This window comes from Idiotropiscis lumnitzeri, chromosome 3 (assembly GCF_059441095.1).
Source record: "Idiotropiscis lumnitzeri isolate Australia: NSW breed Sydney's pygmy pipehorse chromosome 3, RoL_Ilum_1.0, whole genome shotgun sequence".
Classification (NCBI taxonomy): domain Eukaryota; kingdom Metazoa; phylum Chordata; class Actinopteri; order Syngnathiformes; family Syngnathidae; genus Idiotropiscis; species Idiotropiscis lumnitzeri.
Genome location: NC_142393.1, coordinates 10,595,243 through 10,620,517, shown reverse-complemented (window position 1 = coordinate 10,620,517; position 25,275 = coordinate 10,595,243). Strand labels below are relative to the sequence as shown.

The 25,275-nt window shown below is 38.9% G+C and overlaps 1 protein-coding gene across 1 annotated transcript; it reads left to right on the top strand.

The window, feature by feature from the left end:
- The first annotated feature begins 11,379 nt into the window (after nucleotides 1–11,379).
- On the top strand, nucleotides 11,380–21,712 carry LOC148339860 (serine/threonine-protein kinase 35-like). The gene is made up of 3 exons (XM_088290482.1): nucleotides 11,380–12,307; nucleotides 13,360–14,187; nucleotides 20,310–21,712. Exons 1-2 carry the CDS (start codon nucleotides 11,767–11,769, stop codon nucleotides 14,100–14,102), a joined length of 1,284 nt encoding a protein of 427 aa, XP_088146608.1. The 5' UTR covers nucleotides 11,380–11,766; the 3' UTR covers nucleotides 14,103–14,187; nucleotides 20,310–21,712.
- The last annotated feature ends 3,563 nt before the right edge of the window (nucleotides 21,713–25,275 follow it).

Sequence of the window (25,275 nt, the reverse complement as noted above, 5' to 3'; positions counted from 1 at the left end):
GATTTGTATTGTTTCCAAACATCTTTTAGTAGCTACGAGTTTCCTTGGCAACATTAGGCCATTACTTGCTGGCGTGGGACTTCTCTCTGTTGGTGATTTTGTTATTTGTGCGTCAGTCTTAATCTAGACCTTTGACTATGTGTGTGTGGTCGGGGGTGGGCTAATGACGGGGACCTGGAGGGTGTAGAGATGCAGATAGCCTCTTCCTTCTTACATGGCGTATAGTATATACTGCTCCCGTTTATCATCGATTGATGCACACCAAGCCTTTCACCTGCACCGGAATGAATGAGACATAAAATTATAATTTGCATTCTAAATCAATTGGCCGTGAGAATGTCCCTCGATAGAAAATGGGGGGGATGGATCATTGAGGTTTTCTAATATTGCCTGATATCCATCCATCCATTATCTAAGCCACTTATCCTCATGAGGTATCATTAGATAATAACAAATTTGAGTTTTACCAAATCCTATTGGGGGTCCATCTTAAGGGAGGTAAACACATTTCATGCTCAAGGTGTCACATTTTACAACCGCAGCTAAAATTGAGCAAATAGCTGCTTCATATAATGAATCAACATCGGGCTATCTCTCCAGAATAAAAAAAAACAAAAAAAAAAACTCATCAAAACAGCAAAAGTGCCAATGTCGCAAGTGAAGACATGACTTTTGATTTGTAAATAGATTGATCATGATTATGATGCTGTTTTTCTGCAAACACCTGACAGTCAGATTAAAAATGTAAACAATTTGGTTGGATTATTGAACGTGATTATTTTTTACGTCTCATGAGGGTTACTTATGCGTAATGAGGTCTTGCAGTCGTGAAATCATTTGCTAATGAGTTAATTTTCTAATTATCCTTAAACCACAGAAAGAATCATTCAGCTTGGCCTTCTTGGATCTCCGTCGCTTCACACTGATGTTAATACAATAGGAGCAACGTGTCAGTCAGTGCTATGGCAACTTCAACTCTTCTAAATTTCGATCCTTAAATAACCTAATTAGAATAATTACACGGCCAAATAATGTGCAAATTGTTAAATGAACAGCGTAAACATTTTCTCCCGCACGCACGCTTCACTCAGAGTCTCAATCAGCACAAACTCGTTCATTGAGGAATCCGAAGAAGACGCTGGAGTTGCACGCTTATTGTGGCTGAACAAAGGAGATTTTGTCTTTGAGCGGCTTTATTTTCCAATTATAAAAAAGCCTTTGATGATGTAATTGACTTCTCAGATGGCAAATATAACAACACCTATCTTAATTAATACACCATTCAAGTCACGTTCACGTCCACAGATCATTTCAAAAGTGTCTTCCAAGTAATTTATAATTCACATTTGTAAGTAATAATATCGCCCAATCATGTTGATGGGCATGAAAAAATATTTCCCTTCATTCACATTGAAATGTTGGTCTAATCAAAGCCTTATTTAAATTTAAATGCACATTTTAAAATATCCATCCATCCATTTTGCACAACACCCCATTCGGTTTATGGGTAAACTGGAGCCAATTGCTGCTTATTTTAGGCGATCGTGAAACATTTTTTAAATCCATTTCATGATACGGTGTTTTAGCAATTCCAGAAAGCTACTCTTTACGTATGTCTTTAATTTGCTTTTAAAGGGGAAATCAACTCAAAAACGGCCAATCAGGCTCATCTTGCAATTGTTAACTCAGAAAACAAGTTAGGCGTCTCTACTTAAATCCCGAGCAACTGGGATGTCGTTTTCAGTCGACAGCAAGTGGCAAAATGGCCAACACCTGAGTCGGATTAAAAAAAAAATAATAAAAAAAAGTGGGTGGATTTTGTTGCCTAATTCATATTCCAAAAACACATTCTTCATCAGAATGCCGTGTTTGGACGAGTGAGGGCGCATAAAACATTATTGTAAAGATTTTTGGGGGTTGACAAGCTTTGTAAATATTGTTAAATCTTTAGTTTTTAAATGTGCTTAAATGTTGTAAACGTGTGTTCTTTGGGTAATTTTCATTACCGCATTTTCCGGACTATAAGCCGCTACTTTTCCCCTAGATTTTGACCCATGCGGCTAATACAGGGGTGCGGCTTGTCTGTGGATTTTTCTTTCACCACTAGGGGCGCTCTATAATTCAGAAAATACACAAAATAAATCTGGAATTTTTTTTTCTCTTGGGTGTATTCTGTTTTAATTATCAAAGTTGTTATGAAGTTGATGTCCTCATGTTGGTAGAAACAGAACCATGTTGCTTTTAGAATAATAGGAGTGAGCTACTTACAAATCACCGCACTAACCACTGTTTTTGCAAACTGCTTCAACTTCTGAATTGCTATTCCAGCCCCAAACCAATGTTGTTTATTTGCAACTACTTCTGTTTCTTTTCTTTCGACAAATTAACAACCAACTGATAACACTTCAGTTATTCCAAAACCCAACTGTCCATGTCCTCATGCGGCTATCTGACTGCTTCACAAGGTAATGCGTAATTGGCATAGTACCAGATCTCTTCAGCACTCACCCTTCCCAGGTGTGTTTGTGTTTACATTCCCCAGTAACCTAGAGACATCTGCATTTCACATCGAACATTAGCCCACTACTCCCACATACTGTAATAAACACACACACACACACATACAAATACACACCTCTAAGCCTTATCTTACTCATCATGGTCATCTGTCTCAATTAATAAAAAGACGCCTCACACAACAGTAAGATCTGTTACGAGACAAAAATGAGGGAGGGCACGCAAGCAACTTTAGCTCTGGATCTGGTGTTTATGTATCCATAGCAGCAGTAAAGCTTCCATTAACACCATAAATAATCCTTTCTGAGGGACAAAGTGAATCATAAACTAAGGGAACCTCAAAATGTGTTATAACAGAGAGTGCAAGCAAGTGTTTGACGTCATTCAAATCACACAGTGGTACACAGCTAATGACAAAATTGAGGTCTTACATGTGCATGAAACTTGTCACAGAATACCTCCTGAGACAAACATTCAACAGAAAGAGACTACTGAATGCGTGAGACTACATTTGGTGATAAATTCACGAGTGAAAATGAACTCATTTTCGTCTTTAAGGATGCTCATATACACCTCGCTTTTTTTGACTATTGACTTACTCACGCCCTACCTTTGCCCCTAGTTGCAATAGTCATGAAAGCTGTTGTCTGCATTCTCACAGTGGTAGAGGAGATGGTGTGATCGGTAGGTCATTTATATGCGACAGGACTACCCCCCTCCCCCCAAAAAAACAGGGTAACTTTAAGATGTGAATGTTCTGGAATGGTATGAGAAAAGCACATCGCAACACATTATTAAGAGATGTGGGAACTGTTCGGAGAAAATGGCAAAAAAAATAGAGGAAACTAAAGCCAACTCGTGTTTAAATGTAGGGAAGGAACAGCTCATCATCCAAAGCATACCACATCATGTGATGAACATAGTCGAGGCAGCATCTATATTTGCTAATCTCGAGCCAACAGAGCAGTGATTTCCAAACTTTTTACATCAACTACCAACTCAAAAAAGACCTGACTATCTTAGTACCACCATCGTAACCAATAATAAATTACAGAAATGTAAAAATTGGGTTTTACTCTTAAAAGTTACACTCTATTAAATGTTATTGTAAGCCACTGTAACATTGTGCGCAGTTTTAAAATTAGCACTGCACTTAAACATGGGAAAATAAAGAACTGCACTTGAATAATGATTCAATTAAAATGTATTGTGTACGCAAGCAAAAAAATTCCATTGAAGTTGTGACTGAGAATATTTATAAAAAAAAAAACAACAATAACATCCAGCAGTTTGAGCATTAAATATCTTGTATTTGCCATATTTTCAATTTATATAGGTTGAAAATTTTTAGCAAATCATTGTATTCTGTTTCTATTTACATTTTATAAATGTCCCAACTTCATTGGAATTGCCAAGAAAGCAATACAACTTTTGAGAGTGAAAACTTTGTAAACTTTGCAAAAACTACAGGCCTGCATCTTATTGTGCGATTATTTTAAAAATGGCTAAAAAATGCCCCCTGACTTTTTTATTAGCTAAGCAGCCCTGATTGTACGTGTCACCAAGATAATAAAAGTTGCAGGCATAGGTAGCAGTCCAAGACCTACAAAAAGTTTCTGGAGCCCTATTTAAACCTTAGAAGCAAGTCAGCCATTTTTAATTTCATTTAAAATTTTGCCCAGTTTTTGACCCTTTATAGAGGTCATATCTTATCAAGATGTTTTATAATCCAATTCCAATGTGCGAGTATCCCAACATGCCAATACCCCAATATTGCCAGGGCTGCTAGGGGCCATGATAGCTGCTTGCAGCTCGAGTTATTATTGTTATTTAACAATCGTGTACAGCTTTCGAGAACACATTTCCATTTCCTTTGCTGCAAAATTTACCAGGTCTCACAGTTGGATGCTGAGTCCTGGGATTTTTCTACTTCTTTCTGTGGTGGCTATTTTAGTCTCTTGACCCCACCTGACAGTCGCTACCTTACTTATCATACAATGACACGGTGACTTCACTTGTCTATCATTCTGCCTTACCTCAAGCAACACGGCAGACAGTTTCTCAGATTATCTTGCCCTGTTTCCAATTGAGCTCAACAGGATATGTCTGGATTTCTGGGGAAGCTGCCGTCTTTATTTGCTCTTTCCTACCAATGCAACTGGATTTTCATACACTGTCCCTTTATGCATGTACTTAAAGTTTCCACACCAATAGTACACGTCCACAACTGTTTAAGGCAGGGGTGTCAACTCATTTTTGTGGACGGGCCACATCGTAGTTGTGGTTTCCCTCAGAGGGCCGGTATGACTGTGAACCCATATAAATTGATTGGAAAGCCAGTTTTGAAATCAGAAGCTAGTAAGTAATTGTTCAACAATTTTTCAATTTATTTTAAAAGGGGAGGATTGGTAACAAATAATTAGCAATATCTCATATCTCAGTGTTGTTAAAAGTGAAGAAAATATGCTAGAAACAGGAAGTTGATGCAGATGATTTGCCCTTTGCGGGCCACATAAAATGAGGTTGCGGGCCAGATCTGGCCCCCGGGCCTTGAGTTTGACACCTGTGGTTTAAGGGAACCAATAGAAAAGGGATTGCAGAATATACACTAAGACAATTTTATTATGTGGTGCTCTAGTGTCACCTTTGGATGCACGGTTTAAGGGCAAGGCAGCTTTATTTATATGCTGTAGCACATTTAATACAAAAGGCTCCTCAATGTGCTTCGAATATGATGACATGTCCAATATCTGACCCATTTGGATCGCTTTTGTAAAAACGGGGCAAATATTCGAATATCAGCATGTGTTGTGCTGATCCAGTCAGACTCAAAAGGGTTCTATTATACACACACTGCCATATTTTCTGGATATAAGGCGGTGCGGTATATAAGCCGCAGAAACTCCTTTTTGGGGGAAAACAAACAAACAACTTTGCTAATTAAAAGAGAACAGACCCAAGAGAAAAAAAAAACAAGATTTATTTAGCGTATTTTCTGAACTATAGAGCGCCTCTACCGGTGTAAGAAAAATCCACAGGAAAGCCGCACTGTTGCATCGTTCAAAATCTAGGAAAAAAGTAGCGGCTTGTAGTTCGGAAAATACGGTAAATCATTAACAATTTAAACCCAGCCTGTATGTTGATCTCAACAACAAATAGCAATTTACGTCACGTTGTGTATGAGTTAACCTAAAATAAACTGGTCTAAACAGTTTATGACTAAATAAAATGTATAAATATGAATAAAATGTAATCATGATCATTTGAGAAATTTAAATAATGTTTTAGCATTATTTGCTGTTTTGCTTAGTAAGTACTGAGATATTCTTTGGAATTTCTATTCATCCAAAGATTGATATTATGATTTCGATGAGTGGTGCAGCCTCTACGGCTCATTGTGTGCGCATCCTGGACTTATGAGAAAAGTCCCTGCTTGGCTGCATCTGCTGACTTGCAGGTCTGTATGAATTGCACTTTGAGTGTACTGGTAAAGCATTATTGATTTTCTTATCTTATGGAAAATGGGGAACCCGGTGAAATATTACAGTATTTGATTCCCTTTTTCTGTGAGGACTGTTTCGTCAATTTATTTTCATCAACTCACTCTTTTTTGGGGGTGGGGGGGGTATAGCGGAAAAAGTACATTTTGTCCAATTTTGCACATAATGTTTGCATGAAAGCTGAAAGTCGTTCTATTGTCACTCCCTCCTGTTCTTGGCATCCCATTTGTGCTGCCTCATTGAGCTGCTGTCACATTAATCCCAAACAGATGACTATGGAGCATCACCCAATTTTGCTTTACTTACAAGTATACATTATAACTGACAACCTTGGGAAGGTTTTGATGGGCCAGGAAACCAAGCGCTACAAAAAGAATGTATTATTTCTCACTCTACTAGAGGGAGATGAAAAGCATGGCTAATGTAGAACAAAGCACATTCTCATATGCTGAATATGATTCTAGCATGTAAAAAAAAAAAAAAATCAATTTCTTCACATCGTCGGACAATCTGCTTCTCTCCCTCCAGGGATATTTTGCATCCCTTTGACAAATGACTTAGACTATGGGGGTAGTTTGGACATTCAATTATATAGATTTTAAGAAGCACCAAGAGACCTTGTTATGTAGACTTCTCTTTCCAATTAGTGTTTTGGAAGATAATTTCCAGAAAAACACAGAGGATCACTAGCTATGTTTATTTGGTGTAATACAAGCCAACAATATTTTTGGACCACCTTGTTTTTTTTCTTCAACCTTGTCGGCACTCAAAAATGCCACCTGTTGTCATTTTAACAAAAACTGGGCTGGCCAAAACAAGTTATAAATCTCCTTTAAAGACCGAAAGACAGTATTTGTAAAAAAAAAAAAAAAAAAAAAGTGTTTTGTTCTGAGACGTGCTAAAGACAGCTAATATGGCAAAATATTTGCAAAGTATGCAAATAATTTTTTAAGTAAATCAAACTGAGTTAACTGAGTCAAAATATTTAACTGAGTTAACATTTTTTGGATTAATCACCTGAGTTAATGCTTTAATTTTGACAGCCCTAATATATATATATATATATATATATATATATATATGTTCCAAAAGTTATGGTTTATATTTATAGAACTGTGAATGTTGAAATTTAGTTAACAAGAATACATCAAATTTATATGGTCGATACATATTGAAATATCCACTGACAACTCGAAGAGGTTTTCTTGTGTCCTCAATTCAGATCTGTATGATCTACAAAAGAGCGGGCACTGACAATAATATCTCCATCTATTCACCAACAGCAGTATTGGCCTTCCGGTTGCCGTGGTAACATGCAGCTATGGTTGAGTCAGAAACTGAAGTGAGTGTCCCTGAAACTTGTGAAAGATATTCATCCTGAAGCAAAATAATAGCAGAGCCGAGTTACACTGCAGAATCTCTGCAGGCAGACAAACAGAAAGTACTGTGCAAGGTCACAGCCGCGTACACACTCACACACACATGTACACACAAGTACACTTATCGTGAGCGTCAACAGTACATGTATCTCCTCCAAATGATCATGATGTCTCACACCCCCACATCCCTTACAAACACTTCCTGTGCTGCACACAATGTCATTTTGTGAGAATGTACACCTTCATTAAACTGTTTTACTTTACTTTCCCTAAAAATGTATTTTGTTAAAACATGGCAAAAAAAAGTCATGTATGACTTGAAATGTCAACATACAAGTTCTCCCTCCTAGCCTGTTTAGCAGCATGCACATGCACAGACGTTTTTGTGGGCAGCTGCTCACGTCCCGTAAAAGCCAAAATTATTCACATGATTAAGGAATAAACAATAGTACGGTATTTAACTCATTAATTTAATATTCCTGTTAACAGTCACCAGAGTCAACAATACAAAAGAAGATGGAAAGGGAAGTTACATTGGCTATAAAAAGTATACACACCACCGTTCAAACTTTTTGCCATGTACAAAAATGAAACTGAGATAAATAATTCAAAAACTTTTTTTCAACTATTAGTTACCTATAACCTGTACAACTCAAATCGAACAACATAGAGAAGTACATACACACGGCCTCTTATAAATGGGGATGTAGCTGTGTTCAGAATTAATCACATTCAAACCAGACTTATTATAGTATTGGAATTTAAATTACAGTTGCTTTTTATTTTGTTTTGAGTTTTGCGTTTTTCATTTCTGTTAGTTGTAATTAATTTTCAGGATGGCTTTGTTTTTATTTATTTATTTATTTATTTATTTATTTATTTATTTATTTATTTATTTATTTATTTATTTATTTATTTATTTATTTATTTATTCATAATTGACCATAGGAACCACAGAATAAAATTTTTCATTTTTTTTTCATTTGGTTGTTTAAATGTTAAAATGCAAATGATCACGTTAATGGATACATCAATTGTAATAAACTTTGCCACCTACAGTACAGCACATTTATAAATCAAGTATTAAAGCAGCAGACAAGCAGTGCAATTAATCAAATTACAGACTACATTAGGCTCAGTCACTGCCTTGGGTGCCACTGGTTGAGCGCTGTTCGTAAACTTCGAAAAGTCAGCCAACCGGAAGCTGTTATTCAATCTCAAACCACCAGAGGTCAGAAATGTACCATTGTCAAAATGGGTCATTAAACGAGCTCAGTACTGCACTGCTGCCATGCGATAGCGTGTCAATGAAATATATCTTCATTTAGTATTTAATTTTAATAATTTAGAAAATGAGACATACTACTTAAGTATGGTAAACATTCATTCATTATAGAAATGAAGCTCCCATTAGGCTATCGAGCAGCAATTTAAATGTTGCAGATTACTTATATATTGATACAATACAACTTTATTTATACAGCGCATTTCACAACAGCTGGAACTGTAAGAAAGCGCTTTCCGAATGAAAAACAGCCATAAAGACTTGAGTAAAAAAAAAAACAACAACAAAAAACGAGAGAGAACTAATCAGTTCTACTTTGCGCCAGTGTGATTAAGAACATGAAACGAAAATGGACAGTTTACCTTTTATCATGTGGAAGCAAGGCAAACTCCTGACACACAATTCTCAGTGGAGCTCCACAATAGTCAATCTTAATATTTGTGAAGCAGTATAAATTTGACAAGTAATCTCCACAAGTGGTAGTCGCGTTGCCCACATTATCTCTGTAGTAGCAATAACAATATTTCCTCTGAGAATTTAGTGCTTTGCAGGCCAAACTTACTTGTACGTCAAATGTGTGTGCGAGAGAGAGTCTTTAAGCAGACAGTATTGTCCATTACTATTATGAATTAATTATGTGTTCTTTTTATTCGTTTTACAAATTTCAAATAAAACCATCTTTTGTTAGCCAAATGAATGGTGATGAATTGTGGTGCTCTGCAATTGGCAGTACAGTGCGAAAATCTGTGTTGGCTGCTCAGTACAATATGAGCTAAGTGACAACAACACAACGTCATTAATAGAAGAAAAACGTACATCAAATGTACATCACAAAGACAGATATGTTATGAAGGCGTTATAGGTTGGTGTGAAAAGACTCATCTCACAGACACATGCAGTAATCCTGCACATTTGCCACAGGGTCAAACATGCAGCTGATGTCTCAAAAAGTTATCCATGATGCATTTCAATAGTATGGATATTTTATTTACAATACAAGCCATGCAACACAATGACAATCAAATATTTAATATTTAATATATAATGAATAATATTGATGTGTATTTAAATAAGGTATTTTGTGAAAGGCAATACTTGTCGTATGTATAATAATAATAATAATATTCTTAATAATAATAATAATAATAATAATAAAAATAATAAAGACTGAAAACAATTGCAAACCAAAACATTAGCAGGAAAACTGAAGTATTTAATTTGCTAGGCCACAAAAATGTTGAAAAAATGTAAACATTTGACCACCAATATGCAGAATATTTATTTCGCAATCAGAACAGGCTCGCTGCTTTTCACATATCCCAAAATAAATTTTCTATAAATATATAAAGTCAAAGAAAACCATCAGAATCTAATGGATAAATAGCAATATTGTTTTTGTCTTACTGTTCACCTGTCAGCCGTGAAGCCCTTTCAATTTGTTGCTTTGTGACTGACTGTTCAACTTAATCACATGGACTATATGGTGTATGTGAGGTTCAGCACATTGCATTTATTTGAAAGACAGAATGGAAGTCCATTCAGAGAGTTTGCTTGCAGTCATTTGGTATGTTGTCTACTTAATTGGTGGGAGTCAACATTTGTTTTTGTCAGCAACACTGACTTTACAGCAACTGTGTGCATTATGGGAAAAAGTCAGAGGTGCTTTTGACATTTGAATTTCTGCTGATTGCAGTGCGGTAGCTTGGACTAACAAATACATCATTCCCGCATGGCCACTGAGCAATGACAAAAGAAAGTCTGCTCTTGTGCGTCCAGGCGGCCTGGTATGCAGGACAATGAATAATGGTCAGTGTAGTGTTGGAATAATCCCCTGCTGATAAAAACATAACAGAGCAAAGGCAAAAGACACCCACCATTGCAGTCAATAATTTTAACATGCTATTCCACGTTTTATCAACTGTACAGTGAAAAAAAAAACACAACCATTTGAACATCTTAACAACAGGAATATATTGTCTAATTCTTTTGCGTTTTTTTTTCACTGCTGTCCATATTTTTTCTGCGTTATTTTTAATTTATTGGTCCCTCAAGGGGAAATGGCACTCACAATACAATGTATACTTTTTGGGGGGTACACAGAGAAACATATCACGCACATAGTCCATGCGGAGCGATATCAAGAGTGAAAGGTGCATGGAGTGCTGCACCACCTTTTCTGGGGAGGTGGGGCAATGCCTTGCTCAAGGGCACCTCGATACTTTACCAGAAAGAAAACTACAATTTCTCTGAGAAATAGCCGTTTTTATTTTTTTTTGTCCACAGCAGGACTCGTCCGAAGCCCACGTCCTTCCTTACATACGTAATGACAATATTCGTATGCTGATAAGGGAGAATCGATTCTTGTTTCGAAAAAGAGGTAAAGCTATAGATTTCGGTTTTCAAATGTAGAGTAAGGTCAAATCAGAAAAAAAATATACTGAAGTAAAGTAAATGTACTTAAATACAGTAACTTAGTATTTGCGCTTTATTACTTAGCACCACTGGGACGTGTTGTACCAAAGGATGCAATGTTATGAAGGGGCGGGTCCTCATGCCTCTGCGCACGTGCTGCCTCATTGCACGTGTTTTCCCACGCGGCAGCGAAGCAGCGGGGACAAAAAGGAAGACAAAGACTGCGGTGGTCGGTGGCAGTCATATTCATCGTCATATTCTGTATTATTTCATCAAACCTGATAGCATTTGGACCAAATAATGGCGTCGGATAGGCTCTACTTGGGCTCTATTTTGAAAACAAAACACTTGTCTGTGCTCACTGAACTGGCGGAATCACTGCGAGTTAGTTTGGACTGTCAACCAATCAGCGTCGGTTTTTAGTGCTACGTAACCTAAAAACCACGCCCCTTGTCCTGATGCTAGAGCTGGAACATTTTGTTTTTTGAAGCCAATTTACCTCCACGCATGGTCCAATCATGGCACTCTGCTGACATTGCAACATTAACTTGACGTTAAATCCTACACGCTACAAAACCGGCGTCATAGGCGTCAAATTCGATGAGTTTGGAGTTAAAGTGATGAAATGTAAACACGCCCACCATCCATGCTCATTTCATCCAAAAATTAAATCATGGATGTTTGCGACGGGAAAAAGAAGAGAAAGGTAAGCGGAGGCGGCGGCGATTACAGACGAAATGTGGCCGGAAAGCCGAAACGAGAGCCGGCTATGGTCCTCCGCTCTCTTACCGTGGAGGACAATAACAACTACCCGGAGGAGCCCATGGAGGAAGAGGACGACGACGACGATTGCTTCTCCATTAGCTTCCTCCGGACAGGTCGGGAAGAGCCTACAGTGCGGGTACCTCTGTCGGTGCCCCCCCGATACACTCTTATCCGGGAGGTGGGCCGGGGGAGCTACGGCGTGGTGTACGAGGCCATAGCCCGGAAAACCGGAGCCAGGCTGGCCGTGAAAAGACTCCAATGCGACGCCCCGGAAAACGTGGAGTTGGCTTTGGCGGAGTTCTGGGCCCTGACCAGCCTGGAGAACCGACACCAGAATGTGGTGCAACTGGAGGAGTGTGTCCTGCAGAGAAACGGCATGGCCCAGAAGATGAGCCATGGCAACAAGAAGTCCAAACAATACCTGAGGCTGGTGGAGACCTCACTGAAAGGTACACCGTCCACAAACCACTCATTTATTCCTTTTTACTGTCCAACCCACCTTAAAAACTATATTTCTAGCCAAAATTCCTAACTCATAATCAAACGAATAACACGAATAAAAGTTATTACATTGTATTTTGAACCGTATTAATATTTGTAATAAGTGCAGCTTGTTTACACGTTGCATAAAGAAGAGTTGCACTTTTGAAGCGTCATGCATATTCATAATAACCACAAAGAGAACCATCTTACCCTGCTCAGAAGAACACGGTGTACTTGACAGAATGTTGACCCACTTTATTTCTAAAACTGAACACTTTTTGACGTGTCACTGTCATCAACGCTTGGTAACTAGTTACATGTGGCATCGGTTGCTTCTTTACATGGTACAGGTTGCAGTTATCAGGTTTGACCGACTTATCATTGTGCTTTTGTCCTGGCTCAGCAGAGCAGAATCTCCATACGTTTGCTTTTCTTTTAGTATCTTGGATCTTATGTAAGAATGTAACGATAATCCCAAAATGACATTCCTCATAGCCATCAGGGCAAAATGGAGTGAATAAATGTAGGTCACATTGTAACGCCCTTAGGTATTAATGCTAAAACTCAACAATAGAAATCCCTTTTATTGTCATTGTACTCAAGTGTGCAACGAGATTAGAGTCACACCTCTGCTGACATATTTAGTGTACTACATTTTTAAGCATTGTCATGTAAATAGAGATTGACAAGTGTCTTTCTCCCATGCCCAAAAAATCCTGTTAACAACAATAATTAACTCTCATTCCTAAAACTTGCATTTTTTTTTAAAGAACCAAAACAATAACCATAATATTCATCCAGAGAGCTTTCTGAAGTTGCATTTTGTTTCTTTAGCACTTAAGAGCGGAATGGACAATGCTTGGTAGTGAAAGCAGAGCTATTGCTGTTTTTATTTATTTATTTATTTATTTATTTATTTATTTACTCATTTATTTAACACTTTTTTTGTATTTTGCGCTATATTGTTAATGACTCCCGACTGACTTAATATATTTGTTATCTTTTTCTGTCTGTGCAGGGGAACGCATTATAGGTCAGCCATTGGAACCATGTTACCTCTGGTTTGTCATGGAGTTTTGTGAAGGTGGTGACCTCAATCAGTATGTACTGTCTCGTCGACCGGACCCCCAGATCAACCGAAGTTTTATGCGCCAGTTGACAAGTGCTGTGGCTTTCCTGCACAGGAACAACATTGTTCACAGGGATCTGAAACCAGACAACATTTTAATCACACAGAAATCCGGCGCACCGGTTCTTAAAGTTGCTGACTTTGGCTTGAGTAAAGTTTGCGCTACCATGAATTCTAAGACCGCTGAGGAGTTGCCCGCAGCAGGCGTTGGAAGCAGAGGGAGCAACCAGAACAACATTGTCAACCTTAACAAATTATGGTTGTCCTCTGCTTGCGGGTCAGACTTCTACATGGCCCCCGAAGTGTGGGAGGGCCACTACACGGCTAAGGCGGACATCTTTGCCTTGGGCATCATCATCTGGGCCATGATCGAGCGCATCACTTTCATTGACGCCGATTCCAAACGGGAGTTGCTGGGCACCTACGTACGACAAGGCTCGGAGATCGTGCCCGTCGGCGAGGCGTTGTTGGAGAACCCCAAGATGGTCCTCCACATTCCTCAGAAGGCCAGGAGCTCCATGTCAGAAGGTGTAAAGAAACTCCTCCAGGAAATGCTTGCGTTCAACCCTCAGGAGCGACCCGACGCCTGTCAGCTGGAGGTGCTGATGGACCGGGTCACGTGTGCCGCGTGATCGCCCCCCCCCCCCCCCCCCGACTTCTCACACCTTTACAACCCTCCCTCTAACTAGTCAAAGAAGGGACGTCTTTATTTTCCAGGTAAGATCATCTCTCTCCCCAACCTTACATTGTTTTATGTTTTAAAAAACAGATTTAGTTACTTATTCATTGTTATGGTCAACTAAATCTATCTTTTTTTAGTTGCCCTCCTGTTCTTTTCTGCGTCAAAGTGATTGTTTGAATATCTAGAGATAAACACGATTTATATATAATTGTTGTGATCACACGTGAAGCAAAATAAAAAATGGAACCAGTCGCTTTGAATAATCCATTGCCAGGTTCTTCTGCTTCATGCTTTGAACAACTGGATATGTCGAATGTGTCAGTCTGTGCTAGTTTAACACTTCTGGATCAGACAAGCTTTGTTCCGTCAATAAGCTCGCCCTCATTGTTGGTTATGTGAGTGTTGGACAACCTCCAACACCTGCTGATTTAGCTGCGATTCCTTTCATTGGGTTGCCATAAGAGCTGCAGCTTCCCCGAGTACCCGATACAGCACATTTCATTGCAAATACCGAAAATGCAGTGTTTAGTGCCAGCTTTTCCAAAAAGGTTGCGTTGCTTTTTTTTAGCATCACCGTTGTATGGACCGCCACGAAAACTGGACCCGTAACTTCAGAAGCTGACCTGACTCGAGTTCTGACAACCTTTTTAAAACTTTGAAGAAGATATTGTTGATGCCAAACACACACAGGTGATGCAGTGATACTGCATGAAAAACGGCTAAGATGTGTAGCATCATCAGCATTTGCTTGACAGGGTTCTGGAATAGTTTTAGTTAATAAAACTCTGTTATCAAATTATTTGCTTGAATATGCATTGCAATATCATCTTGCAAATGCATTTGAAAGTTTGTTTTTGGGCACATTCAGCAGACAGCTGATAGGATGTTCGATTTTTCACTGTTTTGAAGCTATTTGAAGATATAAAAACATGGAGCTCTGATGCAAAAGGCTAAGACGTATAAATACGTCTTTGGGAGGCGGGGACTACAATTTTGAAAACGTGTGTATATATACGTAACTAGAAGCTGGTTGTTTTTTATTCATTTATTTTGATCAAAGTCCAAGGTTATTAAAGAAGAGCAAATTGCATTTTGGCTCTAAGTGCAGCAAAAATACACATGACACATTTTTTTGTCACTTTCTACAAAGTGTATTTCATTCCGATTTTATTTTAATTTTTTTTTTTTATCTAAATGGCACTAAAGTTCCTTTTATAGAATATGCAGCATGTTTCCTTCCAATCACACATTGATTCCCAAACTTTTTTCTCTGCTTTGTCAGTGGCGGTTCTCCCTTGAACATGACCATGCTGAAATGGTCGCTCCTCTTTTCACACGTTTCACATGCTCAGTGACCCAGACATTAGTTCGTTTATTTAAACTTAAACCACTTTCAAAGCTCTCGGCTCATGCCACAAACCCTTGTGAACCCCTTATTGTCAAAGACCTTATGACATAACACCTCTCATCTTCCAAACGATCCGTGTGATTGCTGATGCACTCTGAGCACGGCATTGTGTGCCAGAATCGAGCTTGTCCAGATTAGTTCTCTCGCAGCATGATGAGAAAGCACGTTATGCAACGGGCCTGCATGGCTGCAACTGGTGCACTCAGAACCATGTCGTCAGCGCACAACGGATTAGAGCTGTAAACGTTGGTGGAGACAGGTCAGATGTTTATGCTGCCCGGTGGTATTTATGTCACATGTCGGTTAACTCAGGGTATATCTGACATCGCTACAGACGCTCTCCATAGACCGGTAATGAGATTTAAAGAAAGCGGTGGAAGGAGACATCTCAGGAGATCTGCGCTAACTAGCTCAATTGCTTCATTGCTCAGTTGTAAAGTTTCAATTATTTTGAAACGCTCGTTTATATTGATGCATTTTCCAATTTGTTGTTCAATTCTGCCAATCAACAAATAATACGAAAACATCAACTGGCTTGGAAAGCTTCACTGGAATCCAACGCAAGGCTCGAAATAATCAATTTTTCGTTGAGCATTATTCCTAATTAGACTTTATAACAACTTTCTAATATTGAGCAGCATTTTTTTGCGGTTTAATTTAAAATTGGAATGAACAATTGGTTTCCTTTTTTATTTCCTAAATCAAGATTGTGAATAGCAGCAAGCTGTATTTTCTTCTAGAAATATTTTTAGTAGGACAATTTAAAAAATATTTATACATTTCACTTTAATTTCAGTATTTCTGAAACTAAATCGTAAAACTAAATTGTCCCAAAAAAAAAAAAAAAAACAGGAACGATTGCCATTTTGTAAATACTTTTAAAGACCACCACATTTAAATCCTGATTACATGTACCTTAATTCTTTTTGGTACTCTCATTCAGCCCCCCCGCCCCGTCTTCCTCGGACAGTGACAGTGTCGCTCATTATTCCACAGCTTATGGAGGCCTGTGTCTGGAACATTTTGTGCCCTTGCTGCCTGCCGGCGGCCGTCGGACTTCTTTTTTCAAACCAGGCCAGGGCCACATTTAAGCCCTCGCTCTGCCCTGGTTGCCTTTAGTTCGGAAGTCTTTCATTTCTCTGACAGCAGGAATAGTTTGTCATCTTCAGGTTAAATGTCCTTTGTATGAATGACATGGACGCTGGTTTACAAGCAGCTTTCACCTTTTGAAGGAATTCTTTCACCATCTGGTCGCCATACCCCAGAGCCGCATGCATTTTAATAAGGACAGGACAACTTTTTTGTTTTTTTGGTCTACAGGAAATTAAGTTGCTTTGACAACAGCTGGAAGGCAGGCTACATACACGCAACCGTATGTTTTGTAAGTCGGTGTGGTTGTTACACAGAAACTGAGAAATGCCTCATAAAAACCCAACTACATTTACAAGATTTTGGGAGTACGTGTGATGACTCCACTGCACTGACAGTTATGCAACAATTCAGTTGTGAAAGGAGGCGATTGATGACTGAGATTTTTAAAGTTGATCAGCGCAAATGAAATTATGTTATCTTTATTGGGTAGTTAAATTTGAGGAAAATTAATTTAAGTACAAGTCAGTTGCGATGACTTGTTGTCTCTTGCATTATCCTGTTATCTGTCCCGCCTGAATTCCTGGTGGCAACTAATTGATCAAATTAATTGATATTGATGATTTTTAATAATTGACAATTTAACTGAAAATGATGCTCTGAATTTCAGCCTCTCAACAGTAAATATACTTAGATATGTCGTCTTTGATGAAAGCAATCTGCTTACTGTCGTTTCATCAAAATAAGATATTTGTTAACATCTGCTTACACTTTGGAAAGTCAACTATTTTCTGAGATGTCATGGATCAAAACAGTAACTGAATCATAATGAGTTTCTGTTTGTGCGTAGTTTTCGCTGTCAACTTGAAATAATGCCGTGTTTTTGAAAAATTACAGTAATTAATTAATGGATCATTTATTGTCCCTATAAATATTTTTAAGTACTGTGTTTTCCAGATTATAAATCACACTTTTTTTTCACAAGTTGACTGGTCCTTGCGACTTATACACTGGAGTGACTTGTCTCAATACGGTAGTTGTTTTTTTTTTAGTTTTTCGAGGGTCAAAATCTTCAGCATATCCCCTCACGGACCAATTATCTCGTTAATTGCCATTGAAAATCCAAACGCATGCGCGACAAACACGTGTCATCAAGCAAGTTTGGCCGAATTACTGCCACTCTCACTACCGTTGCCTCATTCTGTGATGTCATTGCTGTGTACCACAAAGGAACCTTGTCGTTATTGCTCGTCAGTTGAAAATTGTCTGCAATATCCTGTGATTAACTGGCCATGTGTCCAAAGTGTACCCTGCTTTTCACCCTTAAGTCAACTCGGATGGAGTCAAGCTTCCCGGGAAATGTGATTTTATGGTTTTGATTTTATGGAGATTTCTTTGGAGAAGTCTTCATTGGACAGTTCCTTGATTAACCAAAAAGGAGTGCAGATTTTGGGAACGAAGAGGTTAATAAAATGGCCGGAGGATGCATGGTGAAGAGAGAGCGAAAATAGGGTGGTGTTTTATCGATAAAACACGGACCAGTGAACTTATCTGCATGAGTGAAGAGAGGGCAAATCATCCAGAAGTAAAATGCCAATTAGTAGGTGTTGAGCTGATGGTGATCAGGCAAGACGGTTACCGTGTTGAACCTGTGAGGGTTAACATAATGCATGTTTTACAAAAAAAAAAATAATAATAATAATAGAAAATAGCTTTGGGGACAAATTTTGACCCTAGCAAGTTAGCAACCTTTATTTGGGTTCCTGCTGAAGAAAAGTAACTGGCATCTTTGCAGCGAGAGGAACATGCAGGCACACACCTACACTTACATAAGAGATAATTAACCGAAAACGCTATTCGTGCGAAATGTGTTTCTTCGCATACCACACGCCTACAAATACACCCTGAGCTTGTAAAAAAAATCAACACTCCCTCCAGTAATCACTGAAAGTCCCACAGTGTCTTGGGTCTACAGGAAACCAGCCCCCACCGCTTACTCCAAAATACCAGTCACCACTCTTTTAAAACCACGTTTACTTTTGGGTTATGTAATAACAAATACCTGACATTCCACTTGACTCGCCCCGGTTTTGAAGCCTTGGTCTTTGACGGGTCTTTATTTTTATGAAATTTGGATTCAAATAGAAAGTGAATAATGACATTCACCTCCAGAAATAAGAGTTGCCAAACCTGCTCACCTCTAAACACACAACCGATATGAACCGGTCATCCAGCTTTCCAAACATCATTTATAGAGCATGTGTGACAAGACTGGATGTGGATATCTCTTATAGTGTGTTGCGTACTTGTGGCAAAGCCCGCACACTGCAATGTTTGTTTCAACAATCACGAGTCTCTTCCCTTCACCAGATGTCTGTCGGAGTGCCAACCTGTGAGAGGCCGCATGGTGCCAGTAGGCATTGTCAGAATGTGTACCCCTCAATTTAGCCAAGCTAGTGTATGGTGCATTGTGTTTACAGCATGAAAATGGCCCCACCCCAACAGTGACGTAACCACTTTCCATCTCTCAGGCACAGTCAATCATCAGCAAGATGTGAGTGTGCTGCTAAGCTGACCCACTTGTGTTCATACCATGTGCTGAGTTATGCAACCCAAAACAGTGACACACCACTGGCAGTCTGAGCTGTGGTCTGTTAGCTGCCGGGATATTCTTAGAGTGCTGAACACAAAAACATTAGCTCATTCAGTCAAACCATTTCTTTAAAAAAAAAATCTTTTTTTATGCTTTATTATATTGTTAGACAATACAGAGTTTGAATTCATTTCAAGGGGATGAAAATATATGTCATGGTCACAGAAGTCATTCAAAAAATAAGTCCAGGTATCACTGTGATGAAGAAAGTACTGTGGAACATCGAGTGACAAATGACTTTTTTTCTCAGAATTTCAAGTTGCCCGCAGGATTTTTGCAGAAAGGTTGCTTCAAGTTATGGACATGTTTGGTTATGCGAACCGTCTTGGCATGGATGAGTGAACAGATTTGTGTTGTGCTTCTCGCGCTATTAAACCATCATTCAACATCATGGTTATGCTGTTTGTTCATTTTTTAACTCTTAAGTAGACCTCAGAATGACTTAATGGTTACTATTGGCTGTAAACCTGCCCCCCCCCAAAAAAACAAAAAAACAAAATAAACTCAATGTCTGCTCCGTGGAAGTTGATACCACTGGTCCCCAACCACCAGTACTGGACCGTGGGACGGAGGGAGGGAGAGGCAGGGAGTGAGTGAGTGACAGAGAGAGAGAGAGAGTGTGAGAGAGTGTGAGTGAGTGAGTGAGTGAGTGTGAGAGAGAGAGAGAGATGTGAGTGAGTGAGTGAGTGAGTGAGTGAGTGAGTGAGTAAGTGAGTGAGATTCTACACTCTCTCTTCTTAATCATTGATACTGTTCAGGTGCAATTACTTATTTGGACAATTGTATCCTTCAAATGTACTAAACCCATTTAAGGTATAATACCTAAGTGCACAAAACAAAGTCCAGTTTGACGATTTTGTTGTGGAAGAAATTGTCTTTGGGTGAACTAGAACAGAGATGGTGATTTGGTGGACCCTTATTCATTGGTGACTGTCATCCCACATTGTATAAAAGTTTTAGAAACTTTCTCTCCTTATTAACCTTCATCATATGATTTGTGTCTGCAGATTTTGTTTACCGCACGGATGTGGACTCTTGACAGAGAAAGGGACTCCAGCGATGCGAGACTGTGAAGAGCACAACGCTTTCATTTTGGATCGATGTGGTCAGCCTCCCCGGTTGGGACCAGTATGCAAACAACTCTCTCCCAGCACCACCCACTATGAAATGTCTTTACTATTTAGCTGTTGTTTTTCCTCCTTTAACATGCCTGTTTGTTTTCTTTTTCATCGTGACGCACCTAGCAGTAGCACGGGTAACCTCGTTTAAGGGATGACCCTTGTCCTTAGATGGCAACTTTGTTTCTTTCCTTTAAACAGGCGACGCTATCAATTTCCCAACGTTGTGCCTTAAACTGGGTCTTCCAACACTAACACATAGTCACACTCGTGAGTTTTCTTCACCCGAGGGCAAGTGAATGAATGGAAGGAGGAAGAAGTAGATTAGCATACGAAGACTGTCGAAGCTTTCCAAAAGATTTAGTTTTGTAAGCACCGAGAGCTCCACCAACCCTTCACTCTTCATTGTGCATCTGACCAAAGCATGATGTAGCATTTCATTTCAGTCACTTTGCAGTCGTGGTGGACTTTGATGTATTACCTTATGTGGTGTGGAGCTACCTCATTAGCAACACTCTTTACCTTTACACATTCAAGTTCTTTGAAACATCCTCAGGTTCTTGGCAAGTTATTCCATACTAAACAAGCATCTGACTAGTTTTCTAGTGGAGTTTGAGCTTAGACATACTTTAGCGCTCACTAACATCTTTCTGGCCCTCAACACGGTCACCTTATTGGTAATTTAGTTCCTAGAAGGTGTTGTTGTACAGTTTACCCAATGTTAAGACAATCTACAAAACTAAATGGAATTGTATGATCTGTTTCTTTTAACTCACTCACTACCAGCCAAGTAAAAAAAAAAAAAAAAAGGATCTTTGACGTCTTTAGCCGTCAATGGCAGTAAATGAGTTGAGAGCGTGAACATGCTCCATTGCTTTAGAATACATTAGTTCGAAATTAATATAACCAAACCCAGAAAACTTCTTAAATTATTACTTCAGTTGTTCACAATTTAAAAAAAAAAATTGACCTGTTTCTCTTTGTATAAAAATGTCGATTTGAGAATTTTGTTCCAAAAGATATAAAAAGTCAAATTATTACTCTTATTGCTATATAGCAATGTTGAGAGGTTTAGGATTTAAACGACAGTATGTACTTGTTATTCCACGAGGCTTTTACTTTGCTGTGGTTGATGCAGTGCTCAAGTGTAACAAAGGATCTTAAAAATAATTTAGGGTTGAGTTTAAACTTGTCACTATTTTCTTCCAACACAACATTCAGACTGCTTCCACTTGAAAAAAAAAAAACAACTTCACACTATGCAAAATGTTTCACTGCCTCACTGGGAACAATCTACAGACACATTGTTGTGTATCTATAAACTCTTTCCCACTGTGTACTGAAATTGATGTTTATGTTAAGTGTTTTTGTTACTGAAGTTGACAGGAGCCGGTTAGATTTTTGTGCATTTTGTTTTCTTGTAAATATATTTGACAAAGTTTCTTGAAATAAACGTTACAGTACAAATTGAGCAAATGTCTCTTTTTATATTGCTATTTGAGCACCAATTGTTCTTTGTGGTTCAATTTAACACCAAAAATTCAATTTCTCCTGGTGCGCTACTCTAACGTGTACTGGACAACTAATTCGACACACTATGTATGACCAGGCCTCTTCCATTCACCAAAATGGTGTAGAAGGTATCAATACACATAGATGAGCCTAATCCTAATCCGTAAACATTTAATCCATTTAGAGAATATACTGTGGGAAGAAAGTGCGTCACTGTGACCTGTCCTGGATCATGACCTCAATTGTGACGTTAACCAGTCTGGGATCATCCATACTGGGACCATGACAAAGCATAGACGGTCGACCCAAGGTGTGGAGTTCTCAGCTCAAGGGCTTTGACGTCAATCCTCACCAATCCTGATTTAGACCTGAAGACACGGATTCTCATTCAATGCAATAAATGCACAAGTGTTTCACACTGAAATGCGCATTATAATTCCCCCGCTACTTCATTTATACAAATTCAAGAAATGATTGATTAGTTCCTTCTGCTCTTTGTTGACATCCTATGGAATGGAGCTCCTCGCACTGTGAAACGGTATAGTCTGGTAAATGGATAAATCAATTATTTTTTTTTTATTATTTATAACATGGGATTGAGAACGTTTCAATGCACTGTTAATATAAAACTATATCTGCACGTGCTACTGAATAACATGAATACTCATCATTATTAAAAAAAAGATTAAGGAAACGGACGTTTTCTTTTTTTTTTTTAATCGATGGAGGCAAGAAAATACAGAATTGTGCAGTGTGCACAATAACATTACCCTTATGTAATCGCTATTAATTTTTCAAACGTCGATACGCACATGCAACATTATGATATTCAATAATTTTGTTTTTCAAAACAGATGTAACATAAAATGAAAAGGAAAAAAAAAAGGTGTGAAAAGTGAAATGTTTGCACTGCTGTGTGTCTTGTGCAGAACATGGACAAAACTGGGAACATGATGTCCCTCCAGCCCTGCCAGCTGTTTGTTTGGCAGGAAAGTTCATTTTATTGGATGGAGTAGTGCTGCCCCCTGCCGATCATATTAATATTACAGCGTCGTCATCATCAACGTCGCCACTGCTATTATCCATTTGCCAATTGTCTGATATAATAATAATAATAACAATAATAATAATTTTGTCTTCACATCAATGGCGATAAATCATAGTGGAAGTCTGTGGGAGGAAACCGGAGAAAATCCACGCAGACACGTTGAGAACGCAAACGCCACACCGGAAGCTCGAATCCAAACCCTCGACCTCCGTCCGCATATCTCGAAAACCTGATGTGCTTGACAAAAGGAATGATACTTTTGAAATCAGTACTTTTAGTGACACGTAATCTCATTTTTTCTGTTGACCATTTTCAAACAATGGACCCTTCCAGATCAACAAGGCCCAAATGGAAAATAACTGTCTTCCTGCTCTAATCCATCACGCATTAGCTTTCATCTCCTAGCAAATGAAATGATATTTTAGGTCCACCCGGAGAGATGGTGAGTCCTTTTGATTTAGGACGTGGCTAATATCAGCATCTCTCAAACTGTTCCCGGTGCAGCCGCTAAATTTCTTTATCGACTGAGGGATGGATTGTGGAAAATATAGTGATCATGTGGCTTTTGAATGGATTTGGTTCAATTTGATGTTCTCATCCGGGAATCTCATGTCTGATCCTGCGGACCAACCAAGTATTGTATTTGGACTCGCTGAACACCTTTTTGTTGCAATTGCACTGTCCACTTAAATCAGGGGTGTCAAACTCCAGTCCTCGAGGGCCGGTGTCCTTCAAGTTTTCCATCTCCCCCGGCTGCAATACACCTGATTCAAATGAGCAGGATACTTATCAGGCTTCTTCAGAGCTTGCTGATGAGCTGATCATTTGAATCAGGTGGGTTGCAGCCGGGAGAGATTGAAAGCATGCAGGAAAGCGGCCCTCCAGGACTGGATCTTGACACCCCTGACTTAAATCATGGATGCTAAGCCTTTTCTTTTCTAGTACCAAGGAGCATACTTGCATTAGCCATAAAAACCTCACAGGAGTTGTTGGCATTTAAACTCCAGACACAACACCATGAGCGATGGATGATTCCAGTCTGCTTTGGTCATTAAATTGATTTGAATGCCGCTGCTTAGAGCAAACACAAATAAAGCCTTTGTAATCCCAAGGCTGCATTGATGACAAGCTGGAGATGGCGTCGTTGTGTGTGTGTGTGTGCCTCTATGGTTAATACACTTGTGACTCTGTAAAGACGAGGGCACCTTGACAAGCTGACGCCCTTGAGCGTGTGGCTCTGTTGATTGCAAAGCACCAGAAGCAGAGCCTCATCAGACTCTCTGCTGGACATGTAAAAAAATCTGATAAGAAGCCGTAATTGCAACAAAAGCATCAAGGCCACGACGAGATGATTGCGGCTCAGATGATGAAATGAGAGATCCAAGCTTATGATTGAGAGAATCCTGATTACAGAAACACATTCCAAGTTATTGACTCTATTCCGTGCTTTAACAATGTGGACAAATCGGATTGGAATGAGTAAGTGATCTCAGTCCGTTTGCGGGACATTTGGCTGGCGCCTTGATGCTGTCGGTGCCCTTGGAATGAACACGAGACTATTTGTGGTGCCTGTGACTGACGTGTAATGCAAAATGATGCACGGCACCGAATACCACAAAACAGGGGTCACCAACTTTTTTGAAGCCGCTTGATGTTAAGAACAATCTTGCCTTTCTCCCATCCAATAAAAGCTTTACAAATGATCATATCATGTAAAAGGCCCGCGGGCAACTCATCCTTGTTGGTCCTTCGGTTCTTGTTGGTGACCCCGGCCCTAAAACATGTCATGCATGTGAGATGAAATAATTCACATTTTGTTCAGTGGCGCCATGGCTATTTTGTTGTTTACGTTGGGTGAAGAATTCCTATCGCCTCCAATTTTTCCTTTCCATTCATGTGAAATAGATATCTTCAACAAAACACTCAAAAGGCAATATTTTGTATAGGACTTTACAGCGGATATAAGAAGTCTGCACACTCCTGTTCAAATTACTTTTTTTGTAACATAAAAATGAGACCGAGATACTTCAAAACCGTTTCCGCCATAAATGTGATATATTACAAGTACAACTCAAGTGAAAAGAAAATTTAACATTTTTCAGAAGGGGAATTAAAATCAAACAATGGAAATCATGTGATTGCATAAATGTGCACACCCTCATACCTGCTAATGTAACTATGTTCAGAAATAACAAATCATATTCAAACTCATGCAAAATGAGTCAGCACACACCCATCATCATTTAAGGGCTTCTGATTAACCCCAAATACATTTCAGACATCACAATCACTATA